Here is a 19,662-nt window from a genome sequence, read left to right as displayed (position 1 = left end):
TGTTTCTAAATAACAGAGCAAGGAGGTTGAGTTCTGACCCACTCGAAATAGTGTGACTTTTGGTTAGAACCTTTGTCAGAACCTAAGTATGAGGCTTAGGCACGATTGTGCTGGCTGACAGCTTAACCTAAATGGCGACTGGGATCTCTTTTTCCAAAGGTTGGACTAAAGAGAATACTGATCACATGGGCTAGATGCTGTCTTTCTAGAACTTTCCAGTCTCTGAAAAGTGTGTCATGGAATCAGAGAAGGAAGCCATTGCTGCTCTCAAAGCATAAACTACAGCCACATTTTAGACTTAGAAGCGGCGAGTAGAAGCAGGTGGAAGTGGAATGAAGCTTCTTTTCTGAGGTGATTTTAGGAGCCTCACGAAGTGCGTTTTACTGCTGCTTCCCCTGTTAAGTACACTCTTCTGAATGTGCCTTGTAGATAGAGCTACAATACTTTAGTCCTAGCTTTTACTCTCTTTCTGAATTCACAGTTTTCTTTTCAATAACACACCTGAATTTTGGTAATACTGGCCTCACCTAGGGAACCAAGAACATCTTCTAAATTCACCCATGTGTTTTGGGCCTAAGAAAAATCAGAACTTTTCTGTTTCTATTGGGTGAACAAAGTATGACCCTGTGATATTACATAGAGAGTAATAAATTAGCTCTTACTATATTTCCATTATTTTGGAAAGAACCGCAGAGATCCTTGGGACTGTGGTCAGAAACAGAGACGAGCTCATGCACCTGCAATGCGGTCTCGCAGCGCCTCGCTCTGACCCACTTCCCTCCCACCTGGACATCCTGGGAGCACTGCCTTTCAAGGCCGAGAGGGGCACGTGTGTAATGCACTAGGCAGTCAACCCATGAATGACTCCATAATTAGTTTCAGGGAAATTCTGTAATCACTGCAATTCTGAAGATCCCGTCTCAGCCCATCTAACACCGCACACGCCACAGGCCAAGTCTCGCCAAAGCACTCGCACACTCAGGAGAAGCCCACTGTGGTTTGAGTAGGCTGTACTTGGGGTGGGGTGTTAGCCACAAATGCTCCGATTTCTTCATGCAGGCTCTGGGCTCTGGGCTCTGGGCTCTGATCACACTGGGAGCTTGGATTCTTTGCTCTCGAAGACCTAGAGTTACACGTCTGCAAAGAAGTCATTTCTACTTCACAGACGAAGCTGTGCTGCTGTCCTCACGCAGGTGTTTCTGTTGTGCACACACATCGTTGTGGCCTGTTCGTCTAAGAAACGTTAGCATCCAGCGTCAGATGTCAGTATAAAAGGGGAAGTGGGAAACCCACAGATATGTCCCCTGCAGTTCGGTGCTATGGGGACTCCGGACAGATTTCAGTGGCCTGTTGTCACCAACTGGGACAGCATTGTGTCACTTCAGTTCTCGATGTCAGAAACTATTGACTGGTTGCCCAGGTGTGTGCAGGGCCCTGTGATGGAGCAGTGAGGAGTGGGCCGTGCCAGTGCCATCAGCCTGTGTGGCCGTCAGCACTGGGCACAGGGCCCGCCACTCACCCAGGAGGGATGCAGGTGATGGGGAATTCAAGTGGAATGAAAGACGTAGGGGAGAAGCAGGAACTAATCCTACTTCATGAGGCTTAGAGGTGGGAATCAGTGGGAATCAGCTGTTCTGAGCAAAAGGAAATCAAGAGGATGAAGGCTCGAGTCCCTGCCTAGCACTTAGGGTGTTTTTTCTTGGAGAAAAAGATCAAGTATAACCATCAGCTGTTCCTGGCTCCAGCTTGACCCAGGCAGTGCCACTCAGCAGCCACGGGCACCCAGGTGGCCATTCCTACCCGCCACGGGACAGGACCCGCCACCACGGGACAGGACCCGCCGCCCCAGGGGTGGAGGGTACATGTTCATCTCTTGGGCATGGAGGCAATAAAATCATAGTCAATATTATGATTATTGGCTTGGTTTTAGTCATAATGTTGACTTTGAGGTATCAGATGACATGAATGGAGGACATAGAAGTTTGTGTTTATCAGTGGGCCACACCCTGTTCAGGTGGGGAGAAAACCCAGCACTGCTGGGGACGATCCCAGGGGGACGGGGAACTCCAGTGCTTTCTCTGCGGCCCGAAGTCGTGCCTGCATTTTACAAGGGGTGACGGGTGAGGCGTTTCTGCAGGCGGGAGCCCCCTCTGCAGGGAGCAAGGGCCCAAGTGCCTGCACAGGCAGGTGCCCAGCAAGGGGTGCAGACGCCGTGGGCACAGACGCAGCCACTCACACTCTCCTGCTGCCTTTTTCCTGGTGGTGACCATCAGTGTTTTCTTAGATTAAACCCTTGATATTAAGAAAAATGTTTATTTTAAATTAAAAAATTTTTTTGGGTTGAAACCCTGGTGTGGGCAGTGGACTATTTCCTACATTTCGTTTAGTGAACTGTTTACCTCAGCCTTTTATTTTCCTAAACCCTGGGTTTATCTTTCATGCCACAGTGAAATTGCATCCCCTCATACTCTGAGACTCGGGACTCACTGAAGGAGCCTTGTGGGGGAGGTTTCTTTGGAGCCGCCCCTTGTGGGTTGGTGCCTGTTATCCCTCTGTGTCGGTGCCTGTTCGCATCCCGTCCCCCAGCCTGAACCCTGAGCCCTGGAGTGTTCTTGCCCGTCAACTTAGGACACATTAAAGATGAGGATTGACCAAGATCATTGTCGCAGATTTGGCTGGTTACAGACCCCTCTGGGTCTCATCTCCCAAGTAACCCGAGTGACCTGTGTGCTACGCATGGGGCTTCCTGACCTCGACAAGCTCGTGCTGCAGGAGAACGCTGCCTCCGTCCTTGGCTCCCAGGCTTCCAGACAGGAAGGGAGGGGTATCTTGCAGGCCCAGCACACCCTTCCTCCCAGGCCTCTGCCTGCATTCAGATCAAGAGGAGGCTGGTTCCTGAGCATGTGATGCTGTGAAAGTCTTGTCCAGGAAGCACTTCCTGCAGAACAGCTGCTGTTGGTCATCTGGATGATCTGAACAACTGGGTTAGTGTCCTGGTAGCATCAATGGATGTGTCAGTATCGTGGGCTGATGGTAACAGGTCAGATTGTCAACCTCTCTCTTCTGATAGACGGCCCAGGACCATATTGTAGCAGAACCTGGACGGAGGATTTCCTCCTGCATTTCAGTTTGCAAAATAACATCACACCTAGAGATCTAGTTACTACACTGTGTGATGCCTTTAAAAAAGTAACTCAATTTTTAAAAGAAACTTAGTCATTAGTCCTCTGATTTGGGGGTAAACTGATCACTATACTATTTTTACATGAATACTTGCCAAAATACGAAATGCTCTTTTCCCTTTCTTACACAGAATTGGTGTCACCTTTGTCTGTCTTTTCTGTCCTGCCATCTCGGGCCATCCCTGTCATGTCGCTCTTGCCTTTGTCACCTTCTTTTGTGGTCGCAATGCACATTACATGATGTGATGTTCCAGAAGTATTAATTGTGGAATATATATTTATATTTTATATTTATATTATTTTTATTTCATTATGATTAGTCATAGCTTGTTTTTGATCTTATGGACACTGATTCTTTTTATTTCCAGTTACACTTCTCTTTTACAAATTCCATCTGCCTTCTGACCTGATCCTACACGGTGGGACCAACTGCTCTGGGCCCCTGAGTGGCCAGGGTTAAGGCACCGTCAGCCGAAGCCTGGCCTTGAGCCACTGCTCTACTGTCCCCCTTTGTGGATGTCCTCAAGGCCCTCCAGGGCCCACAACTCTTATTCTCCACTCTTGTATCTGGATGTTTCCAAATTACATCCGTTCAACTCAGCTGCCTTTTAAGCAGCATCCGTTACCACTTTTCTCTCCTCATCTAGTAAAGGAGATGTCGCTGATCATAACCTTCCTGGTTCTTGGATAATTCATGAACATTTCTACTCCCTCTTTATGTGTTTAGTAAATTGCACTGCGTTGCCAGGTTTAGGTTTGCTCATTCTTTACATTTCCCTCTGTTGGAGTTGCTCTCTTAAGCTGTTCACCCATCACTAGCTTGCTTTTCCATGTTTTAGCTGTTCAAGTGCTTGTGATTTTGCCACCTAACTTTCCCACTACATTTTCCACACTTTCTTGTTCTTTGCCTTTCTTTAGAAGCCTTTCTTTAAAACATACTCACACGGATTTCTGTGTGTTTCTTTTAAATTAACTCTTAAACTTCCTTTCCAGAATTTTAGGCAACTTTTAAAATCTTGCTTAAATTTGTGCTTAAAGGTCAGAATAGGGTAAACATAGTGTGTTCTAGGGCCAGATTCCCTTGGTTTAGAGATTTAGCTGAAGCAGAAAAAAGTCTGAGCCAGGTGGGACAGGACAAGATTTCAGCCTCACCAAGAATTTCCAAAATACAGGCAAACCTTCACAGGCTGGAAGTGTGGTCCATCCACATCCGAATCTCACAGCACAGGTGAACCCAGTGGATGATGGGGTGATGATGTTATAATAGTCCAAAACCAGCACAGAGTCGGGACGCACCATCAGGCAAGGGCCGGGCAGCCGCAGGTTAGCAGCCTGGGCTCTGGAGCCACATGGCCTGGGCTCAAACCTCCTCTGAGCTGTGTGACCTCGGGCTGGTTTCTCAACCTCCCTGTGCCTCAGTTTCATCTTTAAATTGCTGATAATGGTGTGCCTCTCATCGGGCGGTTACAGGGAGCAAATGAGTTAGTATATGTATAGTTTAGAACAGCGCCTAGTATGTAATGTAAGTGGTGGTCACTGTAAATTAAGTTACATGCAGGTAATAGAATGTAACAGACATTAAAAGTTATGTCAACAAAGCAGGAGGAAAAAAGAGGTTTTGACATACGAGCTTGGTTAGAAGTGCAGGAAATGGGGAGGGGGGAGGTCAGTAACCAAGACTCCCATGAAGCTGGCACAGAGGAACATGTATGAAGCACAGGGACTCAGGGACACTGCCTGAGCCCCACAGCCGGCAGGAAACAATCTGTAGGGAGTGTGTCCACCTCACGCTAAGGCCCAGGGAGCCCAAGGAGGGGTTTGTTAGACTTATCACTTAGTGATTTCCTGTGGATTTTGGATAAATGGGAAGGATCACATGTAGGGTGCCCATAACTTGGAGAAAATATTATCACCCACTGGTAGAGTATGAAAGGACAGCGGTGATGAACAGCTCTGATGACGGCTTTTTGTTCCTAATAATGTTTCCCAAACCCAGGGAGGTGGGTCAGCCTCTCCTCAGTTTTGCTTTGTCATCTTTTGTTAGTGCCTTGCAGCCACCTGTGCACCTCTGTGGCCCGTAGCATTGGCAGATCTGTAATGATTTTCACAGCCCTGATTGGCTGTAGCTAAATCAGATGCGCACGGCTCCCTGCTCCAGCAGCGTCAGCACAAGTGCACACCTGAAGGTGGTTGAGAAGCAAGCCTCCGGCTTCTGCAGGGCCCCTCACTCTCAATTGAAAGTAATTTGCATTCTCAAAATATCTGCGAAGTTTTCTTTTGAAGTGCCTTTAACTTTTGGAAATTTCAATCTGAAACCCAAATAATATGCAGAGAACACAGGCTCAAAAGGTGATGTTTTAAAAAATTTATTTATTAAACTACAGTTGATTTACAATATTGTGTTAGTTTCAGGTGTACAGCTTCAGATTCTTTTTCAGTATAGGTTATTACAAGGTATTGAATATAGTTCCATGTGCTATACAGTAGACCTTGTTGTTTATCCATCCTATATATAATAGTTTGCATCTCCTAATCCCAAGCTCCCACTCCATCCCTCCTCCACTCCCCCTCCTTCACAACCACAAGTCTGTTCTCTATGCCTGTGAGTCTGTTTCTGTTTCATAGATGAGTTCATTTGTGTCATATTTTAGATTTTACATATAAGTGGTATCACATGGTATTTGTCTATTCTGATTTACTTAGTATGATAATCTCCAGGCCCATCCATGTTGCTGCAAATGACATTATTTCATTCTTTTTTATGGCTGAGTAGTATTCCATTATATATATGTACCACATCTTCTTTATCCATTCATCTGTTGATGGACATTTAGGTTGCTTCCATGTCTTGACTATTGTGAATAGTGCTGCTGTGAACATTGGGGTGCATGTATCTTTTCCAGTTATGGTTTCCTCCAGATATATGCCCAGGAGTGGGATTGCTGGATCATATGGCATCTCTATTTTTCGTTTTTTAAGGAACCTCCATATTGTTTTCCCTAGTGGCTGTACCAATTTACATTTCCACCAGCAGCGTAGGAGGGTTCCCTTTTCTCCATACCCTCTCTAGCATTTATTATTTGTAGACTTTTTAATGATGGCCATTCTGACCAGTGTGAGGTGACACCTCATTGTAGTTTTTTTTTTTAAATTTATTTTAGTTATTTATTTTTGGCTGTGTTGGGTCTTTGTTGCTGCGCACGGGCTTTCTCTAGTTGCGGCAAGCAGGGGGGCTACTCTTGGTTGTGATGCGTGGGCTTCTCATTGCGGTGGCTCCTCTTTGTTGCAGAGCACAGGCTCTAGGTGCATGGGCTTCAGTAGTTGTGGTGCGCAGGCTCAGCAGTTGTGGCACATGGGCTTAGATGCTCCGCGGCATGTGGGATCTTCCCAGACCAGGGCTTGAACCCTTGTCCCCTGCATTGGCAGGCGGATTCTTAACCACTGCGCCACCAGGGAAGCCCCCTCGTTGTAGTTTTGATTTGCATTTCTCGGATGATTAGCAATATGGAGGATCTTTTCATGTGCCTGGTAGCCATCTGTATGTCTTCTTTGGAGAAATGTCTATTTAGGTCCTCTGCCCATTTTTTGATTGGGTTGTTTGTTTTTTTGATACAGAGTTGCATGAGCTGTCTGTGTATTTTGGAAATTAAGCCCTTGTCAGTCATATTGTTTGCAAATATTTTCTCCCCGTCTGTAGGTTATCTTTTCATTTTGTTTATGGTTTCCTTTGCTGTGCAAAAGCTTATAAGTTTGATTAGATCCCTTTTTTTTTTTTTTAATTTCTTTTGCCTTGGGAGACTGACCTAAGAAAATTTTACTGCGATTTATGTCTGAGAATGTTTTGCCTACGTTCTCTTCTAGGAGCGTTATGGTGTCATGTCTTATATTTAAGTCCTTAAGCCATTTCGAGTTTACTTTTGTGCGTGGTGTAAGGGTGTGTTCTAACTTTACTGACTTACATGTGGCTGTCCAGCTTTCCCAACACCACTTGCTGAAGAGGCTGTCTTTTCTCCCTTGTATAGTCTTGCCTCCTTTGTTGAAGATTAATTGACTAGGTGTGTGGGTTTATTTCTGGGCTCTCTATTATGTTCCATTGATGTTATGTGCCTGTTTTTGTGCCAATACCACGCTGTTTTAATTACTGTAGCTTTGTAGTGTCGTCTAAAGTCTGGGAGAGTTATGCCTCCATCTTTGTTTTTTCCCTCAGAATTGCTTTGGCAATTCTGGGTCTTTTGTGGTTCCATATAAATTTTAGGATCATTTGTTCTAGTTCTGTGAAAAATGTCATGGGTAATTTGATAAGGATCACATAAAATCTGTAGATTGCTTTGGGATGTGTGGCCATTTTAACAATATTAATTCTTCCAATCTAGTAGCAGGGGATATTTTTCTATTTCTTTGGATTATCTTCAGTTTCATTTATCAGTGTTTTACAGTTTCCAGCATATAGGTCTTTCACATCCTTGGTTAGGTTTATTCTAGGTTTTTTTTTTTGGCAGGGGGTGGGGGTGGACACTATTTTAAATGGAATTGTTTTTTACTTTCTACTTCTGATATTTCATTGTCAGTATAAAGAAATGCAACACATTTCTGTATATTGTTCTTGTATCCTGCTACCTTGCTGAATTCATTTATTAGTTCTAATAGTTTTTGTGTGGAGTCTCTAGGGTTTTCTATATAGAGTATCATTTCATCTGCATACAATGACAATTTTACCTCTTCCCATTTTATTTTTTTCTTATCTGATTACTGTATTAAGACTTCCGATCCTGTGTCAAATAGAAGTGGTGAGAGTGGACATCCTTGTCTCATTCCAGAATTTAGCAGGAAGCCTTTAAACTTTTCACCATTGAGTATTATATTGGCTATGGGTTTGTTGTAAATGGCTTTTATTATGTTGAGATATGTTCCCTCTATACCCATTTTGGTGAGATTTTTTTATCATGAATGGATGTTGAATTTTATCAAATGCTTTTTCTGTATCTATTGATGATCATGTGGTTTTTTGCTTTTCTTTTGTTGATGTGGTGTATCACATTGATCGATTTGTGTTTTGAACCATCTTTGTGACCCTGGAATGAATCCAACTTGATCACGGCATATGATCCTTCTTATGTGTCATTGGATTCTGTTTGCTAATATTTTGCTGAGGATTTTTGCATCTGTATTCATCAGAGATATTGGCCTGTAATATTCTTTTTTGGTAGTATCTTTGGTTTTGATATCAGGGTGATGGTGGCTTCATAGAATGACTTCGGGAGTGTTCCCTCCTCTTCAGTCTTTTGGAAGAGTTTGAGAAGAATAGGTATGAGTTCTTCTTTGTATGTTTGGTAGAATTCCCCAGTGAAGCCATCCAGTTCTGGACTTCTGTTTGCAGGGAGTTTTTAAAATTACAAATTCTATTTCATTTCTAATGATCAATCTGTTCAAATTATCTGTTTCTTGATTCAGTTCTGGCAGACTGCATGTTTCAAGAAACTTGTCCATTTCTCCTAGGTTGTCTATTTTGTTGGCATATGATTTCTTATGGTTTTTTGAATTTCTGTGGTATCAGTTCTTATTTCTCCTCTTTCATTTCTTATTTTATTTATTTGGTTCCTATCTTTTCTTTGTGGTGAGCCTTTCTTCTTCTCTTTTCTTCTTGATGAGGCTTGGTGGCCAGAGGTTTGTTTATTTTGTTTATCCTTTCAAAAAAACAGCTCTTGGTTTTTTATTGATTTTTTTCTATTTTTCTAATCTCTTTTATTTCCTCTCTGATCTTTATTATTTCCTTCCTTCTGCTGACTTTAGGTTTTGTTGCTTCTTCTTTTTCTAATTCTTTTAGGTAGTAGTTTAGGTTGTTTATTTGATATTTTTCTTGCTTTTTTGAAGAAGGCCTGTATCACTATGAACTTCCCCTCTTAGGATTGTTTTTGCTGCATCCCATAGATTTTGTATGGTTGTGTTTTCATTGTCATTTGTCTCAAGGTATTTTTTGATTCTCTCCTTGATTTCATCACTGACCCATTGGTTTTTTAGTAGTATGTTGGTTAGTCTCCATGTAGTCATTTTTTTCTCATTTCTCTTTCTCTGGTTGATTTCTAGTTTCATGCCATTGTAGTCAGAGAAGATGCTTGAAATAATTTCTATCCTTTTAAATTTGTTGAGGCTTGTTTTGTGCCCTAGTATGTATTCCATCCTAGAGAGTGTTCCATGTGCACTTGAAAACAATGTGTATTCTGGTTTTTTTAGACTTAGGTCCTGTAGATATCAATTAAGTCTAACTGTTCTATTGTGTCATTTAGAGTCTTTGTTTCCTTTCTGATTTTCTGCCTGGAAGATCCGTCCACTGATGTCAGTGGAGTGTTAAAATCTCCTACTATTATTGTGTTCCCATCAATTTCTCCTTTTAATGTTTGTATTTGTTTTAATGTATCTATGTGCTCCTATATTGGATGCATTTATATTATATAATATTAATAACAAGAATATTATAACAAGTATAATATTCTCTTCTTGTATTGATCCTTTTATCATTTTATAGTGTCCTTCTTTGTCTTTCTTTATGGCCTTTGTTTTAAAGTCTATTTTGTTTGATACGAGTATTGTGACCCTTGCTTTCTTGTTGTTTCCATTTGCATGAAATATCTTTTTCCATCCCCTCATTTTTAATCTATGTGGATCTCTTGTAGGCAGCATGTTGTAGGTTCTTGTTTTATTATCCAATCTGTCACTCTCTGTCTTTTGGTTGGAGTGTTTAGTTCATACACATTTAAGATAATTTATTGATAGGTATGTATTTATTGCCATTTTAAACCTTGTTTTCCAGTTGATTTTGTATTTCTTCTTTGTTCCTTTCTTTTTTTGTTTTTCCTTTTGTGGTTTGATAATTTTCTTTTGTATTACACTTGAGTTCTTTTCTTATTGGTTTTTGTGAGTCTATTGTATGTTTTTTTTTAATTTAATTTAATTTATTTTTTTATACAGCAGGTTCTTACTAGTCATCAATTTTATACACATCAGTGTATACAGGTCAATCCCAATTGCCCAATTCATCACACCACCACCCCCACCCCCCCGCCGCTTTCCCCCCTTGGTGTCCATACATTTGTTCTCTACATCTGTGTCTCAATTTCTGCCCTGCAAACTGGTTCATCTGTACCATTTTTCTGGGTTCCACATATATGTGTTAATATACAATATTTGTTTTTCTTTTTCTGACTTACTTCACTCTGTATGACAGTCTCTAGGTCCATCCACGTGTCAACAAATGACCCAATTTCGTTCCTTTTTATGGCTGAGTAATATTCCATTGTATATACGTACCACATCTTCTTTATCCATTCGTCTGTCGTTGGGCATTTAGGTTGCTTCCATGACCTGGCGATTGTAAATAGTGCTGCAATGAACATTGGGGTGCATGTATCTTTTTGAATTATGGTTTTCTCTGGGTATATGCCCAGTAGTGGGATTGCTGGATCATATGGTAATTCTATTTTTAGTTTTTTAAGGAACCTCCATACTGTTCTCCATGGTGGCTGTATCAATTTACATTCCCACCAACAGTGCAAGAGGGTTCCCTTTTCTCCACACCCTCTCCAGCATTTGTTGTTTGTAGATTTTCTGATGATGCCCATTCTAACTGGTGTGAGGTGATACCTCATTGTAGTTTTGATTTGCATTTCTCTAATAATTAGTGATGTTGAGCAGCTTTTCATGTGCTTCTTGGCCATCTGTATGTCTTCTTTGGAGAAATGTCTGTTTAGGTCTTCTGCCCATTTTTGGATTGGGTTGTTTGTTTTTTTAATATTGAGCTGCATGAGCTGTTCCTGTATTTTGGAGATTAATCCCTTGTCCGTTGATTCATTTGCAAATATTTTCTCCCATTCTGAGGGTTGTCTTTTCGTCTTGTTTATGGTTTTCTTTGCTGTGCAAAAGCTTTGAAGTTTCATTAGGTCCGATTTGCTTATTTTTGTTTTTATTTCCATTACTCTAGGAGGTGGATCAAAAAGATCTTGCTGTGATTTATGTCAAAGAGTGTTCTTCCTATGTTTTCCTCTAAGAGTTTTATAGTGTCTGGTCTTACATTTAGGTCTCTAATCCATTTTGAGTTTATTTTTGTGTATGGTGTTAGGGAGTGTTCTAATTTCATTCTTTTACATGTAGCTGTCCAGTTTTCCCAGCACCACTTATTGAAGAGACTGTCTTTTCTCCATTGTATATCTTTGCCTCCTTTGTCATAGATTAGTTGACCACAGGTGCTTGGGTTTATCTCTGGGCTTTCTATCTTGTTCCATTGATCTATGTTTCTGTTATTGTATGTTTTTAATTTGTGGTTACCCTGGTTTTCAAGTATGGTAACCCATAACTATAACTACTTGCTTTAGACTGATAGTCATGCAAGCTCTACATTCTAAAAGATGTACATTATCCTACTACCCTCCACATTTTGATGTCCATTTTACATCTTCACGTTTATCCATTTGCTGTTCCTTGTAGTTGTAATCACATTTACAAAATTTAAAAAAAAATTTTTTAACCTATGTACTGGCTTATTTAACTGACCTTCAATCCTTTTATATATTTGCCTTTCCTATTGTGATCTTCCCCTTTCTTACAGGTTCTTGCTTCTTTTCTATTTAAAGAAGACCTTTCAATATTTCTTTTAGGATAGGGTTAGTATTGCTGTATTCTTTTAGTTTTTGATTGAGAAATTCTTTCTCTCTCCTTTTAATCTAAATGATAATCTTGCTGGGTAGAGTATCCTAGGTTGCAGATTTTTCCCTTTCAGGACTTTGAATAGAGCTTGCCACTCCCTTCTGGCCTGCAATGTTTCTGTAGAGAAATCAGTTGATAGCCTTATGGGGGTTCCCTTGTAACTGACTCTTTTTCCCTTGCTGCCTTTAGAATCCTCTATAACTTTTGCCATTTTAATTATGATATGTCTTGGTGTGGGACTCTCTGTACTTCTTGTACCTGGATATCTTGTTTCCTTCTTTAGGTTTGGAAAGTTTTCAGCCATAATTTCTTCAAATACATCTTGATCCACTTTTCCCTTTCTTCACCTTCTGGAATTCCTATTATGTGTAGATTGGCATGCTTTATATTATCCTGTATGTCTCGTATGTTGCTTTCATTTTTTTCATTTGTCTTTCTGTCTGCTGTTCTGATTGGGTGACTTGTTATTCTACCTTACAGATCACTTTTCATTCTTCTGCATTATTTAGTTTGCTATTTATTGCCTTTAGCTCGGTTTTTATCTTGGCAATTGAGTTGTCTAATTTTCATTGTCTCTTTATGGTTTCTAGTTCCTTGTTACAGTGATCTCCATTTCTACTGATGATAGTCTTTCTTAATTCCTTCAGCATTTTTATTACTTCCTTTTTGAACTCAGGGGTCTGGTAGACTGGAGAGGTCTGTTTCATTGTTTTTTCTTTCAGGGACTTCTCTTTTTCTTTTAATTGGGAGTACTTCCTCTGCTTTGTCATTTTACTTTCATTTCTCTTACGCTAAGAATTTAGGAGAAACAGTTACGTACTGTGGTCTTGAAAGGCTGTTTGTATGTGGGAGCATCCCTTTGTAGACTGTGTAAGTCCAGTATTTTTGATGCGAGGGCTGTATTTGGTGTGGATGCCTGCCATGACTTTGCTCAGAGCGTGCTGGCCATTGTCCCCTTGATAAGGGGTGTGTTTGGTGCTGTGGTGACCAGAGCCTGCACTGGATATTGGGTGGGTCTTCCTCTTTGGTTGTCACAGCCCTGTCGGGGGTAGGGCTTGCTCCCCAGTTGTTGGAGTAAAAGCCCCAGGTCCGGTTCTAAGCTGCAGTGTGAGGTAGGTGAGACTGGAGCACTCCCCCTGGAAAGGAGCCGCTGGGTGTTCCTCTGCAGGACCTGTTTGCTGGGACAGGCAACTCCGTGACGCCACCCCCCACCTGGTGTGCACATGCACAAAATCGGCCTAGTCTCTACTGCAAGAGCGCATGCGTCAGCTCTGCCTGCCTTTGGCACGTTCACACTCACAAAGTGGGAGCTCCGGAAGCCGTGCCCGCTGTGAGCATGGTGCGAATGAGGCTTCCACGACTGACCCACGCTCTGTCCCACACACACCCCCATTTGTGGCCTGGACCACATCCTAGGCCCTTCGGGCTATGTCCAAATAGCCAAACCAAGTCCTCTCCTCGAGTCTGTCCGCTGAAGCCCGAGTTTCAGCACCCAGGCACTGCGCACACCAGTAAGTGCGTGTCTTGGACTGGGAAGTGTGGTGACGTGGCAGCAGTCAGTGTCGGTTCCTCTCTATCCTGCTTGGAAGCAAGCCAGCCTGTGCACACTCCTCTTGGGCAAATTCCAGGCCCCTGCAGCCACCTATCTGTCCTGGCTGAGCTCCCAGCTGGCGAAGGAGGTTCCCAGGGTAAGGAAACCGGTCCTCTTTCATGGCTCCCTCCCAGGGGCACAGGTCCCACCTTGATTCCCCTGCTTTTTTCCCTTTAGTCTTACCAGGTTACATGGGGATCTTTCTTACAGCTTTAGTTGTATGAGATCTTCTGCCCGCTTTCAGTTGGTATTCAGTTGGTATTCAGTGGTATTCACTGTTTGTTCTTTCAGGCGACTTCTTTTTCTTTTAATTGGGACTGCTTCCTCCGCTTTTTCATTTAGCACTTTCAGTTGGTGTTCTGTGAGAATTGTTCCAGTTGTAGATGTATTTTTGACATATTTGTTGGGGGGAGGTGAGCTCCACGTCCTTCTACCCTGCCATCTTGATCTCCTCCTCCCAAAAGATGATTTAAGAAGTAGACATTATTTTTTTTTTTAAGTTGAACTGACATTTATCTTCCCCTGGATCAGCTCATGCAGTTAATGAACTCGTGGACACTGGCATCTCACTGGTTGGGCGAGCTGGGCCTGGCCACCAGGTCTGGGAGCTGGGTTTGGACCTTCTTGGAGGAGTCTTGGTTTCCAGCTGGGACCAAGCTGATGATCTGGCAACTTTCCTGGTGGCCCTTGACTTTCCCCTGTCATCTTCTTTCCACCCAGCTCTACCTGCGCACCACTTTCCCTTCACCAGAGCCACCCCTGAGGGCTTGAGGGGCTGAGATTCCTGTCTCCACTGGGTGACATCCTGAGGGGCTGGACCCAGGTCTGCACTGTTACCAGGGCAGGGAACCGTCTGGAACTCCAAAATCCTGAAACTTCTGACATACAGCCCATGTTACGGTGTGTTTCCTATGATCCTATACCTGTGACTGGCACATTTATGGTCCAGAAAGTGACGCTGACTTCTAGAACATGAATGCGTCTCATTTACGCACCACGAGAAGGGAGCTTTACCTGTCCGTGTTGGTCTTGATGAGATTACCGGCTGAGCTGTCATCTCTCTGGCGGCGGCTGTAGGCTTGGAGCCGTGCTTGGTTGCTCTTCCACAGGTATCTGTGCAGCACCCACTTGGTGCCGGAGCTTTTGCAGGCCCTGGGGGTAGAGTCAGGAGACCAGGTGCTAGGTGGGATAGAACGTTTAAAGCAGAAAAAAAAAAATTCACATAGACAATTAAAAACCAGATGGTCTGAGTGGAGTGCAGGAATTAAAATAGAGGGATGTGACGGTGCCGGGAGACTCCTCTGCGGTACGTGATTTGGGACGGCTTCTCTGGGGGAAGACAGGCTGAGGAGCAAAGCTCAGGGGCAGGGCAGGCGAGGCAGATGGTGAGGAGCCTGCGGGAAGGAGCTGGACTGGAGGCAGCGGGGCTGTGAGAGAAAAGCGGAGGCTTGAGCTTCCGTCTCGAGTCTTTGGGAAGCCCCTGTAGTGGCATGTTCTGGTCCCCTGTTTTACAACGTGGCTTGGGCTGCGTTTGCACAAGCGTGGGAAGGTTTGGGAGGTGGTTTCAGTGTAGCGGGGCGACAGCCCTAAGGCAGGAGATGGGAGGAGTGGGGTGTGCTTGGCAGGTGGAGTCGCCAGGACCCGACGGGGAGGGGCAGAGAGTCATCCAGGGTGACGTCTGCAGTTTGGGTCCAAGTAGCCGGCTGGGAGTGGTCCCTGAGATGGGGACGACTGGGAGAAAAGTTCGCCGGGGTGGGAGGTGAGGGATTCAGAGCGCTGGCCTGTTTGGGTGTCAGCAAATCTCACACTTCTACATTTAGGAACCAACCCCTCCAGCGGGAGAGGAAGTGGATGTAACTCCCGCTGGTGCTGCCCCTCCACCCACTGCTTGGGGTCGTCAGAGCCTGATGGCATCGCCAGGCCCAGGACAGACCTGGAGTTTTTAACTGTTACTTCCGAACGTGTTCAGCCTGCTGCTTGTTTGAGGGACTTTCCTCTAGATCTCACAGACAAAAATCGTCTTTGTGAAAATGCGGTACTTCAAAAGGCCCATTCTCTACTTCCCTTTTCACCTGAATTGCCAGACCCTTGCTTAATTTTGCCCTGACTCTGAGTACATGACCTCAAACAAGGGACAGGATGGAGGAGACATGCTTGTGGTTGCCGGGGTGGATGGGGAGGGAGGGCACAGCTGTGCACGAGGGAAGCGCCCTCTCCCGCCGGCCCCGCCCACTGTGGAAGGGGCTTCCTTCCAGGCAGTGGTTCTCCACCCCAGCTGTGCGCTAGAACCACCCAGGGGAGCTCTGCTAACCCCCAGGCCACACCCCCGCCCATTAAATCAGAACGGAGTGGGGTAGGGGAAGTAGGGACGGGCGATGGCAGTGCTGTCACCAGGGCTGCGCACCTGAGGCTGGCGGGACTCAGGGACCCTGGTCCCCCAGGTGCTGTTGCTGAGCTGAACTGACCTGAGAGCCCAGTTCAAGTTTGAGCTGCTGTCGTGGGATGGCCTGGCCGCAGAGGCCCTCAGCCTGGCTCCAGCCACTGAGCTCCGCACTCAGAGAGACTGGAGCCCTCTAGCAAACAAACAGGCAGAGACGAATGCACAGGTTTGGCCTGTCCTCAGCCAAGACCTGCCCAGATAGAGTCCTTCTGGGCAGGTGGTTGTTGCTTTGGGGGAAGGAGTAATGGAATAGCTGCTAACAGACTGAAAATTGGGCAATACTGTAATCAATCGATTTCCTGAGCGATGTGAGTAGAAGGATCCCAAAACTGATTCTGGGCTCAGCGAGGGAGAGTCTCTGCTACCAGCCCGGGAGGATGAAGCACCGTGTGAGGACTGTGGGAAGCACTGCAGGTCTCAGAACACATTTCTGTACTTCTCCACAGGGAAAAAGGGATCTGGTTACTCACCCTTTCTCAGGTTAAGCTGCATGTTTGGCCAGCACTCTTGGTGATTCGGTTCCTGTTACAGGCAGACCTCCAAGATACCCAGGGTTTGGTTCCAGACCACTGCAATAAAGCGAGTCTTGTGAATTTTTGGTTTTCCAACGTATATGAAAGTTATGCTTACACTGTACTATAGTCTATTAAGTGTGCAGTAGCATTATGTCTATAAAAAACAATGTACATACCTTAATTTAAAAATAATGCTGTTTGAAAAATGGCACCAATAGAATTGCTCAACACAGGATTGCCACAAACCTTCAATTTGTAAAAAAACTCAATTTCTGTGAAGCACAATGAAACAAGGTCTGCCTGTATAATCATTGCTAATGATGATGCCAAAAATCAGTCTGTGCTTTTTAAAGAGTAATTTGGAGCGTGAGTGTTTTAATGAATCATGAGTTGAGGAAAATTTCGTTCTCTCTTCATTCTGGTGCTTTTTATGGGGAAGAAGTCAGGACTTTTATCCTGCTTGTCTTTTTAATAAGGTTTTGATTTAAGAATCCCCAGAGAAGGCAGTTTTTTCAAGGGGATATTGCCGCTCCTTCCCACCCCACCCTCCAGGCAGGGCAGCTAAAGAGAAGATGCCAAAGAGCTGAGCTGCCGGAGGCAGCGTGAGGCCCTGAGGGGACGGCACCCCCCGGCCAGAGCACGCACGGTGGCCTGGGTCTGCCCAGCGTGGCCCGCGACTCCAGCTTGCGTGCTGGTGAAAGACGGCAGAGAGCAAACCGGTGACTCCCCGCCCTGGGTTTGTCCACGGAGAAACTTCGAGGGCTTGCTAAAAGTTCAGAGAGTCCTGGGTCCCTCTACAAGCCAGCAGGACAGCATCTTAGCATCTCGGGGAGGGACCAAGAGTCTGCATTTAACAAGGTCTCAGGACCCTTAAGTGACCACAGGACCAAATGATCATCAGGGTTCCTTCAGAGCAGCAATTTTGTGCTTCTGGAGTTAATTCTGCCAATGCCCACCATTTCACCAGTAGGCGAGGATGTAGGAAGCTTCGCTGGGGCGGGGGGCAGTTTCATTACAAGCTACATGACCGCACACTGAGGGGATCCAGACCCAAGAGCGGTGGGCAGCGGCCGGTTGACCCACGAGAAGCTGTCTCGAGGCCAGATGGCATCTGACCCCATCTTTCAGGCAGGAACCAAGTAGGCCTGCCCCGTTTGTGCAGGAAAGGTTGGAGCGTCGCTCACCGACCTCAAATCCAGCTGAACTCTTCACCTCAGGCAGGCGGGCCGTTGCAGTTTGTTTCCTCTTAGCTGCTGGGGTTTTTCTTTGGGCTTTAGCTACAGGTCTTAAGTTCTGGTCCTGCGCCCTGTGCAGCGTGTCCAGCCAGGGGATACAGGGGACACAGGAAGACAGGCCGAGCCCCAGCTCCCCGCCACTTCCCAGGGCCTCGGCACTGTGCTGAGGAAGGCCAGGTAGAGGTCATGGGGGCAGAAGCCTTCCCGCCCCCCACGGGCCACGCTGCCTTTGGGGATCACAAAGCTCCGTGAGGCAGATCGAGCCCTGAGGGACCCAGCCATGGGGCGGCCGGTGGGTGGAGTAGGGTTGGCCCGACCCAGAGGCCTGGGGGCCTGTCACTCGTCAGCTTCAGAAGCAGCCTCGCTCCAGGACAGGCGAGGAAAGGGCGCGAGTGGAGACAGGAGCTCCTGTGTAGACTGCATGAGAGGCCGGGGGCGGGGGGCGGGGGGGCGGTCCCTGCCCCGGTTCCTACCTTTGCTTCCAGCAGTGCAGTTAAGTATAGACGAGCCCGTGACGTCCAGGAACCGCTACCCTTAGGAGCTGCCCTCAGCAGGGCAGGCACTGCGGGTGGGCAGTCGTCCAAGCCCAGTGGGTTCTGAGTCTCTTCCCCGGCCTGGGCCAAGCCCCCAACCTGGGACCTGAAAGAAGAGGCATTTCCGAAAAGCTAGGTCACTTGGGGCTGGGTCATTCAGGGCAGAGGGCCCGTCAGACGGCTCCCCTCGGCCTGGCCGCTGCGGGCAGGGGCCCCTCCCGGGAGGTCTGCGGGACGCTCTGGCCTGACGCCAAGGGGCTCCCCCCTCCACAGCCACACACGTAGACGGGGGGCTGGTCGCAGTTCGCAGGGAGCCTCGAAGGCTCCTTTCAGTCAAAACCCATTATGGCTGTCCTCCCCGTGTGGAGGGCAAGTGTGGCTGGTAGATTCTGTGACAAACTAGGGAATATCGTATCCTCATTCTGATGCTAGTTTAGTTAAATTTATTTCGCTTTTAGTTTCTTACGGTTACTTGTCAAATCAGGAAATAGATTCATATTCTGTGCCTCACCCCCTTTCTGTCTCTCATAAATAGACATGTTTAAAGGTCTCGTAAGTATTAAATGACACCAGCTGCAAGAGTCTGAAGTGCATCTGGGGTGAAATACTACATTTTACATCAGTAGTTGACAGTCGAAGTGGGCTCGTGAGAGCACGGGAGACATGAGTAACGGAAAAGGTTGCAGAGGCAAAAACTAACTTCTGGGGGGAATCAGGTGGCATGGCCGCTCTGCTTCTCCAGGTTTGTGAACTAAATCGCACCGTCTCCGCCGTCCCGTCAGGCTGAAGGTCGCATAAACCCCGCAGCTGAGGGGCGCTTGTCAGCACCTCTCCGCGCCCGCGCCCGCTCAAAGGCTGCGGGAAGAGCCCGTCCCCACTCGGCACCTCCCCCATCAGGAGCCGTCCCCTAACCCTTGCTCCCCCAGACCCAGGCAGGCCCCTCCACAGCCCAGATGGACGGGGGCCAGCTGCCGGGAGCCCATCTCGGCGCGGCCCTGCGGGAGGCAGAACAGGCTAGAAAAGATGAGGACTGTCTGCAGTGACGGGGGCCTCCTGAGATGCTACAGACCTAAAGGAGCCTTCGGGGAGGAAAGCAGGCTGGAGCAGGAGGCAGAGGCTTTCGACTTGCAGTCTGTGAACGGGCCTCCTCTCCCCGACAGCCGGACGGAGTGTGCGCCGTGTGCAGCCCGCGTGGTGTTTGGGGCTCCCAAGGGGGGCAGCCAGGTACCCGGGCACCAGCAGTGTTGGTGCTCAGAGTCTTGTTTCCTCCATAAGTAAATAGCTGTTATCAAAAACCTCTGTGTATCTTAAGCCAGATCCCAAAGGAGTTATTCACTGGTTCAGTAACTAGGGCAGAGCTCTACGCACGTCGTCCAGCACCCAGGGCACCCAGGCGGCGGGGCCCCAGGACTGGAGCCGCAGGACTCCTGCCGCCCGGCCTCACGTGACTCAGCGTGTCCTGTTTTCTC

The 19,662-nt window shown here is 46.2% G+C and overlaps 2 protein-coding genes across 6 annotated transcripts in view; one reads left to right on the top strand and one right to left on the bottom strand.

Annotated features, from left to right (window-relative positions):
- ANO10 (anoctamin 10) overlaps positions 1–19,662 on the top strand; it is a 235,325-nt gene that overhangs the window by 215,333 nt on the left and 330 nt on the right. The gene's annotated exons all lie outside the window — the stretch shown is intronic.
- On the bottom strand, positions 5,533–19,658 carry LOC309608500 (uncharacterized protein). 3 transcript variants are annotated; one of them, XM_082348767.1, is made up of 5 exons: positions 18,894–19,658; positions 18,134–18,299; positions 17,614–17,823; positions 16,381–16,479; positions 5,533–16,043 (listed from the first exon to the last, which is right to left on the bottom strand). In XM_082348767.1, the coding sequence occupies exons 1-4, from the start codon at positions 19,085–19,087 to the stop codon at positions 16,387–16,389; spliced, it is 663 nt and encodes a 220-aa protein (XP_082204893.1). In that variant the 5' UTR covers positions 19,088–19,658; the 3' UTR covers positions 5,533–16,043; positions 16,381–16,386. The 3 variants fall into 3 exon arrangements, 2 of the variants coding, with proteins under 2 accessions (XP_082204893.1, XP_082204894.1); XM_082348768.1 differs by having other exon boundaries at positions 5,533–14,622; XR_014232910.1 differs by having other exon boundaries at positions 5,533–13,924; positions 14,485–14,622; positions 16,381–19,658.

The sequence above is a fragment of the Balaenoptera borealis genome, assembly GCF_965194805.1.
Source record: "Balaenoptera borealis genome assembly, chromosome: 12".
Taxonomy (NCBI): domain Eukaryota; kingdom Metazoa; phylum Chordata; class Mammalia; order Artiodactyla; family Balaenopteridae; genus Balaenoptera; species Balaenoptera borealis.
The sequence above is the reverse complement of the archived record's forward strand: the minus strand, read 5'-3'. Positions and strand labels throughout refer to the sequence as shown.